Raw genomic sequence first — 17,092 nt, 5'->3', positions numbered from 1 at the left:
GCGACTTTTGACCTCTCCCCGCGCCGTGACGGAGTCAACGTCGTTTCTGTGGTAACCGGGCTGCGCGTCCTCTTCGGAGCCCGGGACTCTCTGGAGTTGCAGGTGAGGTGAGGAGTGCTGGCTGCCGGCCTAAGGCGGGCAGAATCCGGGGCGTCAGGGGCTCATCATCAGGTCGCCTCTGGGATTGGGATGACCGTGCGAGGACGGGTGGATCCGTGAAGCCGGGGTATCCCGCAAGGGGACAGGAACCCGGCTCCCGTGCGGATGCTCGAGGCCGGGGGTCGGGTAGAAAACTACCATTCCTGGCATGCCTAGCGGCAAGCTGCTGAGCTGCTCAGCCGCCCTGAGCTGGGGTGCGTTCTGGGCTTTGTAGTCCAGAATGGTCAACTGCCCCTTGGTTTCTGGACAGTGTGACCAAATAATTCTATGGCTTATAACTGAAAGTAACTGAAGGAATTTTAAAGCCAGATACACAGAAAAAAGTGAAAATAAATAATCAGAGTACTAGCAAATAATCCAGCCTTATAATATCAGATAAACAATATATCAATCTTAAATAGTATCAGATAAACAGATATTTAAAATTTTCTGTCATTGTGTCTTAATGTCAATTTTCTTAGCGCCAGTGCGCTTAACTTTTGTTGTTATTAAGTCTCGAATTCAGGTCCCACTCTTTGCGACCTCATGGACTGTAGCACCCCAGGCTTCTCTGTCCTCCACTATCTCCTGTAATTTGCTGAAAGTTATGTCCATTGAGTCAGTGATTCCATTTAACGATCTCACCCTCTGCCACCCCCTTTTCCTTTTGCCTTCAGTCTTTCTCAGCATCAGGTCTTTTCCACTGACTTGGCTCTTTGCATCTAGTGGCCAAAGTATTGGAGCTTCAGCTTCAGTCCTTCCAATGAACATTCAGGGTTGATTTCCTTTAGGATTGACTGGTTTGACCTCCATGCAGTCCAAGTGACTCTCAAGAGGCTTGTCCAGCACCACAACTAGAAAGCATAAATTCTCTGGTGCTCAACCTTCCTTATGGTCCAGCTCTCAAATCTGTGCATGACTATGGAGAAAACCATAGCTTTGACCATACAGACATTTATTGGTAAAGTGATATCTCTGCTTTTTAATATACTGTCTAGGTTTGTCATAGCTTTCCTTTCAAGGAGCAAGAATCTTTTAATTTCATGGCTGCAGTTATCATCCTGCAGTGATTTTGGAGCCCAAGGGGAAAAAAAAAATCTGTCACTGCCTCCACGTTTTCCCCTTCTATTTGCCACAAAGTGATGGGACTGGATGCCATGTTTTTTTAATGTTGAGATTCAAGCCAGCTTTTTCACTCTCCTCTTTCATCCTCATCAAGAGGCTCTTTAGTTCATCTTCACTTTCTGCCATTAGAGTGGTATCATTTGTTTATCTGAGGGTACTGATATTTCTCCTGGCAATCTTAATTTCAGCTTGTGATTCATCCAGCCCAGAATTTCACATGATATGCTCTGCATAGAAGTTAAATAAGCAGAGTGAAAATACACAGTGTTATCATACTCCTTTCCCAATTTTGAACCAGTTAGTTGTTTCATGTCCAGTAAGCTTCTTGACCCACATACAGGTTTCTCAGGAGACAGGTACAGTGGGCTGATACTCCCATCTCTTTAAGAATTTTCCACAATCTGTTGTGATCCACACAATCAAAGTCTTTAGTCCTTAACTATATGACAAATAATATCTATTTCACCAGGATTAAAGAAAAAATCTATTTAAGTTCAGTTCAGTTGCTCAGTCATGTCCGACTCTTTGCGACCCCATGAATCACAGCACGACAGGCCTCCCTGTCCATCACCATCTCCGGGAGTTCACTCAAACTCACGTCCATCAAGTCGGTGATGCCATCCAGCCATCTCATCCTCTGTCGTCCCCTTTTCCTCCTTCCCCCAATCCCTCCCAGCATCAGAGTCTTTTCCAATGAGTCGACTCTTCCCATGAGGTGGCCAAAGTACTGGAGTTTCAGCTTTAGCTGAAACTATTTCAGCCCAACTATTTCATTCCTTCCAAAGAAATCCCAGGGCTGATCTCCTTCAGAATGGACTGGCTGGATCTCCTTGCAGTCCAAGGGACTCTCAAGAGTCTTCTCCAACACCACAGTTCAAAAGCATCAATTCTTCGGTGCTCGGCTTTCTTCACAGTCCAACTCTCACATCCATACATGACCACTGGAAAAACCATAGCCTTGACTAGACAGACCTTTGTTGTCAAAGTAATGTCTCTGCTTTTCAATATGCTATCTAGGTTGGTCATAACTTTTCTTCCAAGGAGTAAGTGTCTTTTAATTTCATGGCTGCAGTCACCATCTGCAGTGATTTTGGAGCCCCCAAAAATAAAGTCTGACACTGTTTCCCCATCTATTTCCCATGAAGTGATGGGACCGGATGCCATGATCTTCATTTTCTGAATGTTGAGCTTTAAGCTAACTTTTTCACTCTCCTCTTTCACTTTCACCAAGAGGCTTTTTAGTTCCTCTTCACTTTCTGCCATAAGGGCAGTGTCATCTGCATATCTGAGGTTATTGATATTTCTCCCGGCAATCTTGATTCCAGCTTGTGCTTCTTCCAGCCCAGTGTTTCTCATGATGTACTCTGCATATAAGTTAAATAATCTATGTAAAGTGCTCCGTAAATACCTAATCTGTCTTCAGAAGCAGAAAAATTATGTGCACACAAATGGTTAAGAGAAATTTTAAAAATAAACTTGATTTTTTAGAGCAGTTTTAGATTCACAGGAAAATTGAATGAAAGGTACAAAAAATTTCTATTTCTGCTGCCCCGGCCACCCTTTGCTGCCCCATGATTAATATCCACCACCAGAGTACTGCATTTGTTACAGTCCATGAACCTACATTGTCACATCACACGTCATTATCATCCAATGTAAGGGTTTATTTGTGATGTTGTACAGTGTATAGGATTTGACAAAAAATACAATGTCATGTATCCATCATTACAGAATGGTAAAGAACAGTTGGTGCTAAGTTGTGTCAGTCATGTCTGACACTTTGCGACCCTAAGGACAGTAACCTGCCGGGCTCCCCTGTCCATGGGATTCTCCAGGCAACAATACTGGAGTGGGTTGCCATGCCCTCCTCCAGGGGAAAGAACAGTTTAACTGCCCTAAAAATCCTCTCTGCTTCACCTGTTCATCCTTCCCTACCCATTTTCTTCTGGAAGCCACTCACTTTTTTTTTTTCAGACTATCAGCAGTCTTTTTCAGAATATCATATCATTAGAATGATACAGTGTATAGCCTTTGAAGACTGGCTTCTTTCACTTAGTAATATGCATTTAAGATTTCTCCATGTCTTTACATGGCTTGTTAGTTCATTGGTTAAGAGATTTTTGACAGCTGCCAAGTCTCTTGTTTATGTATTTATGTATGTAGAACTCGGAGAAGGCGATGGCACCCCACTCCAGTACTCTTGCCTGGAAAACCCCATGGACGGAGGAGCCTGGAAGGCTACAGTCCATGGGGTTGCGAAGAGTCGGATACGACTGAGCAACTTCACTTTCACTTTTCACTTTCATGCACTGGAGAAGGAAATGGCAACCCACTCCAGTGTTCTTGCCTGGAGAATCCCAGGGACGGGGGAGCCTGGTGGGCTGCCATCTCTGGGGTCGCACAGAGTCGGACACAACTGAAGTGACTTAGCAGCAGCAGTACCGTTTTTTAAGATTCCGCATATAAGCAATATCATATTTTACTTTTTCTGAACTAAAAACACTACTTCAAAAAGTAGAAAAATCTTGTAAATTGTGTATGTGGCTCACATATATGTCTCTTTCATTCAAAACACTGCCGTCTGTGGGGTCGCACAGAGTCAGACATGACTGAAGCGACTTAGCAGCAGCAGCAGCAGTATGTACAACTATCACATCTACCTCTGCAGATAGTTTTTTCAAAAAGCTTTTTATGCTGATTTCTCAAATGGAAGTCATTCGTAACCAATATAAAAACAGTTGCCATAGTTCTATATCACCATTTTATTATTTAAACATTTAAAAGTTGTCTCACTTTTCTTTTTTTTCTTTTATTTATTTATTTTACTTTACTTTTCAAATTCTAGATGAATGAGATTTTATATAACCGCCATAAAGAGAAGTCACCTATGGAAATAAATAAATAGCTATTAAAATAAAAAAAATATTTACCTTAGGTGAATTCCCTTAAATCTGTAACTATATGCAATTGATTTGACAAAGTTTAATCATTTATAGCTGCCTCTCAAACCTTAGAATGTTTCATTTCTGATTGTCATCCTTCCATCTCACAAGTTTTTATTGTGTGGTAATTCAATCCAGCTGTTGTTTCTAAAGCAAGATTTATCATCATTATTACTTTTTTTCCTGACCGTCAATGCCTATATAGATATATCTTCTCATTTACTTTTCTCTCCTCAACATTTCATCCTGTATTCTATTCCTTTCTGATTTTAATTTTCTTCTTCCTGATATACATCTTGTCCTAGTTCTTTCAACAGGGTTCTTTGAATGGTAATTTCTTTGTAGTAAATTGTCTTATTATCACCTTGATTTTTAAACCATTATTCAGCTAGATATAGAACTCTCACTTAGTAATTATTTTTGCCTCTGTATTTTTGAAATACTTGTTCTGGTGGTTGGGAAACAGTAGTCTACAGGCCACATTCAACACATTAACTATTTTTTATGTGGCTCACAAGCTAAGAATTAAAAAAAAAAAACATGTTTAAACAACTGAATAAAAGACCAAAAGAACATTTCAGGATACACTCAACTATGTAAAAGTCAAACATCAGTGTTCATAAGTAAAATTTTATTGGAATACAGTCATCATGTAATTTGTGCAAGAATATATCTGCTGCTGCTGCTAAGTCACTTCAGTCATGTCCGACTCTGTGCAACCCCATAGACGGCAGCCCACCAGGCTCCCCCGTCCCTGGGATTCTCCAGGCAAGAACACTGGAGTGGGTTGCCATTTCCTTCTCCAGTGCATGAAAGTGAAAAGTGAAAGTGAAGTTGCTCAGTCGTATCCGACTCTTCGCAACCCCATGGACTGCAGCCTACCAGGCTCCTCCATCCATGGGATTTTCTAGGCAAAAGTACTGGAGTGGGGTGCCAACAGCAAAAAGTCAAATGATACAATCTGTGTTTTGAAATAATGCAGTGCACACTGTGTAATTCCATTTATATAGTGTTCAAAAAATGGCCAAGGGCACTATGAGATAGAAGTCAGAATGGTGACTACCTGTGGATGGGGCCACCTTCCGGGGTGCTGGGAATGCTCCGCACTGCTCTTAGAGTCAATGCGATGGCGAAAATTAACTTCCCTGTTTTCCAGCTTACTGGCTTAGACCATAATAAGGTATTTCCCCTTAGGAAACAGGAAAAAAAGAAAAAGGAAGGGAAGGAAGGAGGGAGGAAAGGAAAGAGAGGGAGGAAGAGACACATACACATTGAGGCCCCTAGACATCGAGACAGATGGAGCTTGTCTTGGGCCTGCTGTTCTGTCAGTAGCATCTCCCGCGTATCTTTCCCAACGTGAGACTCTCCGCCATTGCTGTCATTAGAGATTCTTCTCAGAATGGCTGTGGGGAAGGCTCGGTCTACAGAGAAAGCTGCAACTTTATCCTGGAGCTTCCCAGAGACTTTCATGGGCGGAAGCTCCTTGCCAGCCACATCTCTTACACTTATTTGGCCACAGACCTCTTCTCACCTTAGGACTTCCCAGGTGGCTCAGTGGTAAAGAATCTGCCTGCCAAGCAGGAGATGTGGGTTTGATCCCTGGGTTGGAAAAATCCCCTGGAAAAGGAAGTGGCTCAGTATTCTTGCCTGGGAAATCCCATGGACAGAGGAGCCTGGTGGGCTACAGTCTATGGAGTTGCAAAGAGTCCAACTTAACTGACTAACAGCAACTCTTTCAACCTCAAAATATCCCCCAGGACTGCCGCCCTTTGGGCTCTGGTTTGGGGGAGCTCTGTTTGTACAGGGGGCGGTGTCTGTATTTCCCCTCTAACTCTTGACCACAGTGACTGATCAAATATGAGGACCCTGAATCAGTAAATTCCTTTCAATGTTCTTCAGTCCTATTGCTTGAATATTTTAAAAGCAGCTTTGTGGAAAACAAAAAATATCGTTGCAGTCACTTCTAACCAGGCCAGTTCTCAGAAATCTCATTTTCCTGGAGAGACACGTGTCAGCTAGTTTTGGGGGACAGTTGTCATAGCCTATTCCCAGGGGAGATGTATCCCACCAACTGTGCTCACCCTGACCACACGAAGACTGAAGGAATGTCCCATTTTTGTACGTAGCTAGACTGGCTCATCATCTCAGGTTAACAGTGGGCTGTTTTTCTCTCTTTTGGGGACAGGATCAAAAATGTCAGTACTTACTTCTCCAAGAGGAAAAGTTGAAGTGGTACATTGCCGAAGAACAGAGACACAGGATATTTATTGTATCAAAAACCTCATTAGAAAATTTACCCAGAAGCTCTTTGGAAATCTTAATATCATCTATCTTCTGTAAGTATGTAGCCAAGGGGCTCCACTCCTTTGTCCTCACGGGGCTTATGGCAAGGAAACAGACAGCAGGAAAGTCTGCCCTCCTGAGCAGAAGGTCTCTGGGAACAACCATCACTAAGTCCTATAACAAACATAAAAATTGGAAAGATTTCTCACAGCTTTTGGATTCAGGCAAACTTGTGTTCAAATCTCGGCTGCCTCACCTACCAGTAGAGTCTCTTGAAAGCAAGTTAATAATATTAGCTACAAATATTGAGAATTTATTTTCCTTCAGACTCCGTGCTTTGCCAACATTGTCTTGTTTAATTCTGAGGTAGCCACCATCATGCCCATTTTTACAAATGAGAAAGTGGAGGCCCACTCAAGGTCCAGCAATTAGTAAGTGACAAAGCCTGAATGTGCTCTCAGCCACTTCTGTTGATCTGTTCTTCTAAACTTTGAATTAGGCATAGTTTTTTTTTAAGAAAATGTCTTTTTTTCTCCCTGTTTTGTTTTGTTTTGGGGCACTATAATATGAATATAGGGCTTTCCTGGTGGCTCAGATGATAAAGAATCCACTTGCAATTCAGGAGACCCGGGTTTGATCCCTGGGTTGAGAAGGGAATGGCTACCCACTTCAGTGTTCTTGCCTGGAAAATCAGTGGACAGAGGAGCCTGGTGGGGTACAGTTCATCGGGTTGCAAAGAGTTGGACACGACTGAGTGACTAACACATACAAATATCCTATAATCAGCTCCTTGTTATTTTGATTGAGCATGTTAAGAGATAGCTCAGTATTTTGGATCTCATAAAGCTTCAGATTAAATGTAATTGAAGAGTTTAAACTAGGCCAGCCTAAGACATTAAAATTTACAGTTTCTGATCACCACACTGACGAATGTAATGTAAATTTGGCATAGTTTTGTTGGAGAGTAGTAGGGCAATATATATAAAAGCTTTAAAAATACGTATACCAATGAAATTATTTCTTTTTTTGGGCCTTGTTGTGGATTAAACACCTTAATGATGTCCTCTGGATGGAAACATGTTGATATGCACACACACACACACACACACACACGCACACACAAGTTGTCAGAATGAAATCAGAAACTTTAGGACAATAGCAGGAACCCATGCCACTTTCTCCTTGAGAATTTTTTGCTACATTCTAGAAACCTCACACTTCTGTTTTGACAGGTTTGCAAGGAACAGAAGTTAAATACTCCCTACACTTAAGGAGGGAAGTGTTAGACTTCTTTGTATAAAATTATATTATTTGTAGGGATGAAGGAGATATAAACCCACTGCATAAAAGTAAGGAAACTTGGCCATTTCAACCTCAGCATGAATGAAAGGGTTGGGGGGAGGGATAAAGCTCCCCTGCAAAAGCTTCAAAACTTCCTAATTAATGGATGCATTTTCAGACAACCAAAACTAAGTTAATTTGCCCATAGACTGAATAAAGTAAAGGCAGTGGAAAATTTGATTAAAAGTCGTTACAGGTTAGTACTGTATCTAGGAGACTGCTAAAATAAATGCAGATCAGGTCTGAAAGGGTGGAGCTTCAGCTTAGACTTCAAATAATACTCACAGATAAGGTTCCAAGGAACATAAACTCGCAGCTAAAAATCACAACACAAATACACAAGGAGACAGTCACCATTAGTGAAAATCAAAGACAAAAACTATACAGAAGAATCAGACTCAAAGACTTCAGATATTAAGTCACAGAATATAAAATAACTATACTATGTCTAAAGTGAAAAGGTATGTTTTAAAAGACCATAAAATGAAAAATGAGTATTGAAAAAGTCTAGTAGACCATCTAGAAAGAAATAGAGTTAAAATTAAAAGCTCGGTAGATGAATTAAGCATCATAATAGACACAGGTAAAGACAGATGTAGTGAACTGGAAGATCAATAAAAATAGATTACCTGGAATTCAGTACAAAGAGACAGAGACAAAACATAAAAATGGGATACTTAACAATTAGGTATGATCAGACATCTAGAAGGACATAATAGAAAGTGGAAGAGTCAGTATTTGAAGAGATAATGGCTGAGAACTTTCCAGAATTGTTGAAAAGCACACATTCTTACAGAAAACTCAATGAATTCCAAATAGGAAAAATGCACAGAGAATTCTACAACTAACCACATCATAATGAAACAGCAAAACACCAAAGCTAAAGAGAAGATCTGAAAAATACCTGTAGAGAAAAAAGAAGTTGCCTGCAAACAACTAAAAATTAGTCTAATGATAATTCTTACTAGCAACAATGGTACCCAGAAGACAGTGAAATGTTGGAGAGCAAATAACATCAAACTAGAATTTATACCTAGTAAAACAATGTTTCAATACTTAGGGGAAAAAATGAATGAATTTTTTAGATAAACAAAAACTAGTTTATCAGTTACTTTACTGGTAGACTCTGAATTAAGGAAATTCCTCAGAACATACTCTAAGCAGAAGGAAAAATATCTCTGCTGGAAAAACCCAATATAAAAGAAGGAAAGTAAACAAAAATATGTATAAATATTTTTAAAAATCTAGCTTGTATGAAACAGTAACATTAACAATGACTAATCTAATATAGATACTAACTATAAATGGTAAATTATAAAATATAAATAATGAGATAAAATGCAGGACAAAAATAGCTGATAAATTGGGCGTCATGTGATTAAATAGAAAGTAGTTTTAAGGATTTGTTGAGGAGGAGGGTGTGGTAGCTAGTATTCAGAGGTGTTCCCCCTCCCTCCCACTAACCACACACCCTCCCATCAAGTCCTTTTCAAGTCTCTTCTTGTCCTGAGTAAGGGCTGGCCCTGTGTATAGAAATCAGCAACAGGATGCTCTATGACTTCAAGTCTAGACTGTAAGAAGTCTACAGCTCCCCCTGCTCTCTGAAATGCTCCCTCTTGGAACCCAGATGCCACACTGTTAAAGGCTCAAGTCACAGGGCTACATGCAGGTGTCTCTCCTGACAGCCTTGGCTGAGCTCTTAGCCAATAACCAGCACCAACTGCTAACAGTGTGAGTGGAACCGTTCTAGACGTTGGATATTCAGCGGACTCCAGCTATTAGCACCACTTGACTGCCATCACCTGAGAGACCTCCACCAAAAACTGCTCAGTCAAAACCAGCTAGCCCACAGAACCATGAGAGATGATATAAAATCGCTGTTTGGAGCCTAGGGCTGGTTTGGTACATGTCAGTTGATAACTGGAACAGAGGGTAAAGACTTTGTTAGAAATACATGTTAACTTGGGCTAGTATAATCATTAAAGGATAGGCGTAGAGATTATAACTGCTGATCTATAGAGGGGAAAATTGAACAGGAAATTAATAAGAAACCAGAATCTAAAAGCAAGAAAAGAGGAAGAAAAAAGAAACAGAAAGCATAGAACACATTAAAATCACAAATAATAGGAAGATTGAAAAAAATTCTGAATATCGGTAATCAAAATAAATGTATCTGAACAAAATTCTTCAGTTAAAATATAAAGATGAGTAGATTGGCTGAAAACAGAATGAAACGAAGAGCAGTCATGTTTTACATATGAGACATACCTAAGATATAAAAAATCACAGAGGGATTTAAAGTTGAAGTATTGGGGGGACAAAGGGACATGAAGCCTTGTTTCACTACTTAACGAGGCAGAAAATGGGAACCCTTTTCCAACCAGATTTTCACCAAATACAGTTAAGTAAAACGAGTACTGGCTGAACTTAAATTCCTGAAACCTATTGAATAAATGAAGCACTGCTCTAATGGAAAGAACTCTGATTTCTATTGCTGGTAACATCTTTGAACTTTAATATGTTTTGATGAAATACATAAGTGTGCACACATGTGTGTGTGTGTGTGTGTGTCTGTGTATTTTTTAAGGGCTCCTTTGGCTTGGATTTGGCTTATTACAAAGGATAATTTTAAACGAGCTTTAAAGGCACACACCTCCCTCTACCTTATCCCTTCTTTCCTGCTTTCACTCCCACAATGATTTTTATCTGTCCTATAGAGGACCTATTCGCTAAGCAGTAATAAGTGGAAATTGTATATATAAAATGATTTGCTGCCAAAGTTACTTTTTGCAAACAGGCTCTTTGGAAACTGCAGTGCATTTTCCCATTGAAATAAAGTTATTGGTGGCTGGCTTCCCAGGCCATCCCAGAAAAGCCTATTTAATCTATACTGTGTGTGCGGTATAGCACTGTGCTAATTGTGCTGCAGAGCACCACCACCACCCTAGGTTCCCATGGATAAGTGAATTTCAGGTTCTAATTGGGATTCCAGGAACACCTTTCCTTTCCTTCACTGAAGGGATGGTAGCTGCCCGGCTCCAGGTCTTGCCCACTTCCTCCTCTACCACCTTCATCACTGCCATCACTGATGCTCAGTGATCAAGGTCCTGATCAAGGTCAAGGTCAATGGTCCTGCACCTTTGACCATTCTCATCCTGGTTAGAGTGAGGACGAGACTCAGTATGAAGTCATAGGTCATGGCTCTGGGAACCCGGAGCAGGGGAGCCCAGAGGACAGGAGCTGGAGGGAGACCTGCAGAAGTAGAATGAGGGGCAGAGGCTTCAGTGAATTAGATGAGAGAATCTGGGGGGCTGCCCCTCCTGCTAATGAACGTCCTGTGTGGATCCCGTGTTCTCAATACCTGAGGGCAGCCAGCTGCAGAGCTTGGGCCAAGGGCACCCTGCTGGGAGTCCCCTGTGGCTAAATGTTGTGACTTCCTGTGAGAGGGGATGGTGGCTAGAGGTGCTGAGATTGATGTCCCAAGTGCAGTGGCTACTTAAGGTGCCCACAGCTCTGGTGGTACCAGATTTGACTCAAGTGATTTGACTCCAATTATGTAGAGCAATTTTTGTGTTAAATGTTCTATCTTCATTTTTATAGATAGCTTCTACTTATAGGAAGGGATACTGGTTTTCCTTTTATGATAGTAATGTAAAACTTGTTATTGAAATAGACTCATTGTAGCCAAAAATGAACTGGCTTAAAGATAATAATGATGTGTAGGAGGTGCATGTGAGTGAGAGACTCACAGGGGTCAGTTGACCATCCTAAACGTGTGTTTTGGCCAGCACGATGAAGCTGGCAACATGGAGAGTGTGCAGAAGTCTGCAGTTGATGTTTCCCCCACCCGTCTCCAAGGGAGGATCCTGGGCATCTCATATCATAGATGTAGCACCTTTCTCAGGAAGTGTAACTTTCTGTAGAGATGTGGTTGATAGTGCCAGGTGTCCTGAAAGATGTTCCGCAGATGCTGCCTCATTGCTGCCACCTCTTGGAAAGGTGGTCACACCTGACTCAGCGGGTGCTGAACTCCAGGAGCCCAAGGTAGGAGAAAATGACACCTCTTCCTTTCACGGTTGGTACCTTCTTCATGTGTGCAATTCAAACCATTTCCACAGGGAGAAAGCAAACCTTGCCATCACCCTCCACAATGACCAAGAGGAGATCATGGCCCAGGCCACCTTCCTGGATTACCCCAACTGGAATATTGCCACGCAGGATGATTGGGTGTCCGTGTTCCGGGAGCTGGACAGTGACATACCATGCACAGTGAGTGACCACGCATGTCATTTGTGAGAACAGCCTGAATTTCCGAGGGAAGTCCTGTGTTTCCCTGTGGATCGCCTCAGTTTTCAGACTGAGCAGTTTAAAGGTCATGACAGAATGTATGTGACATCATGATAGACAGACATAAACATAGGTGGTGGAAAGGGAAGGGGAGTCTGGGAGCAAAAGGCCTCTGAGGAGGACCTGGGGGAGCAAGGAATTAGCGGAGCAGCAGAACTCTGCTTCCCATGTCTCCACGCTCTGCTCCCAAGTCTCGGACCTGCCTGGTAGGCACCTGCCATTTACTCCATCTGCTCCTGAAATACTGGCAACAGAGTCTCAGGTTCAAGTCATGCTCTTTAATTTTTAAAGCGCCCTTGTGGGCTCTAGCTCATTTGATGTCTTTCAGTTGCAGATGCAGGACACCCTGTGAACCCACGGGAGCCCGGTCGGGGGGTCCCAGGAAAGTGGGGCTTTGGGAGGGGTGCCCAGCCTGAGTTGACCCTGCCTCGGCTTCCAGAGCCAGGCCCACGTCCGGTCCCAGCTGCTGGGGAGAGTCAGAAGCTGCAACCATGGAGTTCAAGAGTGTGTCCCCAGAGCCCTGGGGAACGGCAGTCGCGTGCAGGGGTGGATTGGAGCATACACACAAACACACCCAGCCAGCACGTTGGCTACCCAGCATCTGTCCATCCAGAGTCCACCTCCGCCTCATCCCCTGTGGTCCCCTCTGCCCACCACCCTGTGCTGTCCTGGTCCCCACTGTCAGGAAAGTGATCTCAAACTTGGAAATAGGCCAAAAAGATCTGCTCGGTCAGGGATTGTACCTTTGATTGATTTTCTATTGACTGAGCTGTTTTCCAGTTCTGCAGGAGCAGTGATTAGCTTGTAGATTTGGGTCCATTTGAGATGTAAGTCACTTCTGTCTGGTGGAAGAGATAACCTCAAAGGTCACCATTTCTGACCCTGCAGGACAGGAACTCTTTGTATCTAGCCAGGCAATCTTCTAACAATTTCCTCATTAAACTGCCAGAAGACAGCTTCTCAAGTGCAATGAATCATTTTTTGTTGTTGTTGTTTTTGTTTTTAACCATCTCGCTGGTTGCCTCCTGAATTGATGCATTGAATCAATCTCTGACACTTGCACTTTGTCTTTGCATTAGGGTCATGATTTTACCTTCTCAAAAATTATAAATTAGCACGATTCTTCATAAATTCTTTCCCCTTCTATTCCTCTTCTTGTTCTTTTAAGATTGTTTTCTTTTTCAACTACTTCCTTCAATAGTGTCAGAGCTGAGTTTTCCTGTATGGTACACTAGCCACGTGCAGCTACTGGGAACCTGAAATGTGGCTAGTTTGAATTGAGATGAGCTATGTGTATAAACAGCATATTAAAAAGCAGAGACATTACTTTGCCAACTAGATGCCAAAGGTCCATCTAGTCAAGGCTATGGTTTTTCCAGTAGTTATGTATGGATGTGAGAGTTGGACTATAAAGAAAGCTGAGCACTGAAGAATTGATGCTTTTGAACTGTGGTGTTGGAGAAGACTCTTGAGAGTCCCTTGTACTGCAAGGAGATCCAACCAATCCATCCTAAAGGAAATCAGTCCTGAATATTCATTGGAAGGACTGATGCTGAAGCTGAAACTCCAATACTTTGGCCACCTGATGTGAAGAACTGACTCATTAGAAAAGACCCTGATGCTGGGAAAGATTGAAGGCAGGAGAAGGGGACGACAGAGAATGAGATGGTTGGATGGTATCACCGACTCAATGGACATGAGTTTGAGCAAACTCCAGGAGATGGTGATGGACAGGGAGGCCTGGCATGCTGCAGTCCATGGGGTCGCAAAGAGTCAGGCACAACTGAGCAACTGAACTGAACTGAACTGATGTGTATAAAACATACTCTGGGCATCAGCACTCTCAGTAGGAAAAAGAAGAGTGTAAAATATCTTGTTGAGAAGTTTTATACTGACTGCTTCTTAAAAGGGTAATAATTTAAATAGATTGAATAAAACATATTAAAATTAGTTTAACCTGTTTACTCCTTTTTTAAAAATATATTTAATAGAAAATTGAAAATTACTTATGTACCTAGCATTTGTGGCTTGAATTATCTTCCTATTGTTTAGCATAGGTATAGACCCTTATGGCTTAATGTATTATCTACCCCAGGGGTATCTGCAAATGAAATAATGATTTTTATCTTAAAGCTGAGGAATAAATATTGAACTGTAATATTCTTGATGGAAGAAAGAATTTGGGAAATACACCAGCCAAGTGATAAGCCATGTACCATAAGCCAAGTCCTGTTCAGAATATAAAAGATGCCATGGGGTTAGGCCAGTCTGTGCACGGAAAGTGCTCGCATTGTGACGTTACGTTGTCACTCACTGTCCCTGGTGATATCTGAATTCTGGAGTTTGTGTTGTTTACCTTTGGGGAATTTTCAAGCTCATGAACTAAACTCATGATTCTTCTCTCACCATTTTATGCCTGATAAGCTCCTTCCGAGTGTTCTGAGGGCACGTGCCACCCAACAGGAGGGGAGACCAAGGCACAGACATGCCGGCGGCCACCCAAGGCCTACCTATGAAATTGCTCAGGAAACAGGAGACACAGAAGTGCTGCTGTGTCTGGACTGAGGTGCAGGCACTGCCTTCCCTTCACCACTCAGCTACCTCCCATTTGCATCATCTCCAGAATTTGAGGGTTTGCCAGTAAGCACAGGGGTACAGAGTCGAACAGGCCAGTGTGGGGATGCACAGAACAGTTCAGAAGCCTTCAATACAACTGTGCTGTACAGGAGAAATTGATGCAGCATTGTAAATCAACTACATGCTCAGTGGCTCAGTTGTGTCTGACTCTGTGTGGACTGTAACCCACCAGGCTCCTCTGTCCACGGTATTTTCCAAGCACGAATACTGGAGTGTGTTGCCATTTCTTCCTCCAGGGGATCTTCCCAACCCATGGATTGAACCTGAGTGTCCTGTGTCCCCTGCATTGCTGTCGGATTCTTTACCATTGAGCCATGAGGGATGCCCCCAAACGAACCATACACTTTGATAGAATTTTTTTTTTTAAGCTATGGGGCAGAGCTCTTTAAAAACCCTAAAATCTTATCCTGAGAGTCATAGAAGAATCTTTGCTGCTTTGTTTTCCCTCTCAGGTTCTCTGGATCCTGAGAGTAGGGTTAGATTCTGACTCTGGGAATGTGGAACGAAACAAGCCATCGGATTCATAACTGGGGCATTTGCCTTCCACCCTGGAAATTCGGGAGAGACTCTTTCCCTCGGGTGTCACTTGAATAGAGCAGCAGCTGCTGACCCGGGAGCCCCAGCATTGTCTTTCACTAGGCAGTGGTGCCCAGGACAAGACCACGGAGTTCTCAGTTCTCAGTCGGTTTCACGCCCCTGTAGGCGCGCCCCTGCCACATAGCTGGCAATGAGGCAGGAGGAAGGGCCGAACGGAGGCTCTCCATGTCCGTGAACAAGTCCAAGCTGGGAGGACAGAAAGTGGCTTGAACCCTGCCTGGGTGTCTCCTCATTTTAGACACAAAGTTCCATCCACCAGCACCTGGCAGCTCTGGGCTGTGCCCACCTCCAGACCCTCCCCCCACCCTACCTCCCACCTTCCCCTTGCTCTGACTCAGCCTCTAACCGTGTCCTGTTTCCTTCTGCAGCCTCTGAACACACTGTTCATGCACCTCTTTGTGGCTGTGGATGAGTATTCTGTCGGCTGTTGCAAAGAGATTATTCGGTGAGTGGCCATAGCATGGCAGACAGTGACGTGGAGCGCTGGTAGCAGATCACAGACAAGACTTGCTCCTGTCTCTATCATGTCTTTAAGTATCTGGATAGTTCAGAGATATTTTTTTGAACTAAAGTTTAGGTTGCTTTTTAAAAAACTTTTTATTTTGTGTTGGGGGTATAGCCGATAAACAATGTTGTGGCAGACTTGCCATACACATACATGATAGATAGTTTAAAAATATTTTTAAAGGTCCTAATTCTTTGTGGGTGTTCAGTTTGCTTTCCGGCTCTAGTAAAGCATTTCCTCTGAAGAGCAGTGTAATTTCTGAAAGAAAACAATCCTTCCTTTAAATGGATGCCTTTAACTGCTGCCACTGGAGGCAAACAGGTTGGACCGTCCTTTGGGAAAACATGGATTTGGGGGGAGAAAGGAAAGAAAAAGGTCACAGGCTTGGATGTTTGTAAAAATAGCTGTCCCCAGTCTTATCCTGAGACACGTTATTAACAGGACAACCGGCAGAACATCGTCAGTAACAGGTCATGGGGAAACATGACCCGCTGAGTTCCCGAGGTGGATCCATGACATTTGGGGGTGGTGGCCTCTGTAATGTCACACCAGAACCTCCAGATGCCAGGGCAAAGGTTAATCTCAGCAGAAATCTGGCATACTGCATGGACGTGGTGCCTTGGTTCTTGCCACCTCCATGGAACAGATACAAAAGCGGGCCTTTTGGAATCCAGAGGAAAGCAGAGAAGAGAAAGGAATTGTAGGCTCCCTTTGCTGGTGGGGAGCAGGGCGCCCGGGTGCATCTATGAATGTCTCATTTTTGTAGTGAAGGCGTGTACCTCACTCAGGTGCTGATCTCAGAGACACAGCAGTCAGTGGTCCTGAGGAGAGATCTTACTTCATTCTCTGCCCAGGAACTGAACCTGGATAGCCTGGATGAAAACCAGGAATCCTAGCCGCCAGACCCCCAGGGGCTGGAGGCTAAGAATCAAAGTCACCCGGGCTCTTACCCCGTGTGAAAGCAGGAATGTTTCAAGGAGGCAAAAGCTGTAAAGACAGGCACAAAGTTTGTTACTAAAGAGGGCAGCATAGCATGTGGGAGAGCACACAGAGAAACAGTTGGTTTATTGAAGGCAGAAACAAGGCAGGGGTGTACCCGGAGAGGGGTCCTAAATGAGAGCAGTAAAGAGGTGCTTTGAAGCACTTGTAATGGGCAGTCCTTCCAGATCTTTGTTTA

The 17,092-nt window shown here is 43.0% G+C and overlaps 1 protein-coding gene across 6 annotated transcripts in view; it reads left to right on the top strand.

Annotated features, from left to right (window-relative positions):
• The first annotated feature begins 13 nt into the window (after positions 1-13).
• Positions 14-17,092, top strand: part of CFAP61 (cilia and flagella associated protein 61) — a 249,888-nt gene continuing 232,809 nt past the window's right edge. For 2 of the 6 annotated variants that reach the window (XM_027559597.1, XM_027559598.1), the window contains exons 1-4: positions 14-102; positions 6,391-6,541; positions 11,948-12,098; positions 15,779-15,855. In XM_027559597.1, coding sequence (XP_027415398.1) covers positions 6,399-6,541; positions 11,948-12,098; positions 15,779-15,855 — 371 coding nt within the window. In that variant the 5' untranslated portion in view covers positions 14-102; positions 6,391-6,398. The remainder of the gene's footprint in view (positions 103-6,390; positions 6,542-11,947; positions 12,099-15,778; positions 15,856-17,092) is intronic. The other 4 variants (XM_027559593.1, XM_027559592.1, XM_027559596.1 and 1 more) reach the window with 3 other exon arrangements.

This window comes from Bos indicus x Bos taurus, chromosome 13 (genome assembly GCF_003369695.1).
Source record: "Bos indicus x Bos taurus breed Angus x Brahman F1 hybrid chromosome 13, Bos_hybrid_MaternalHap_v2.0, whole genome shotgun sequence".
Lineage (NCBI taxonomy): Eukaryota > Metazoa > Chordata > Mammalia > Artiodactyla > Bovidae > Bos > Bos indicus x Bos taurus.
Note: the sequence above shows the minus strand (reverse complement) of the source record. Positions and strands in the feature narration are given on the sequence as shown.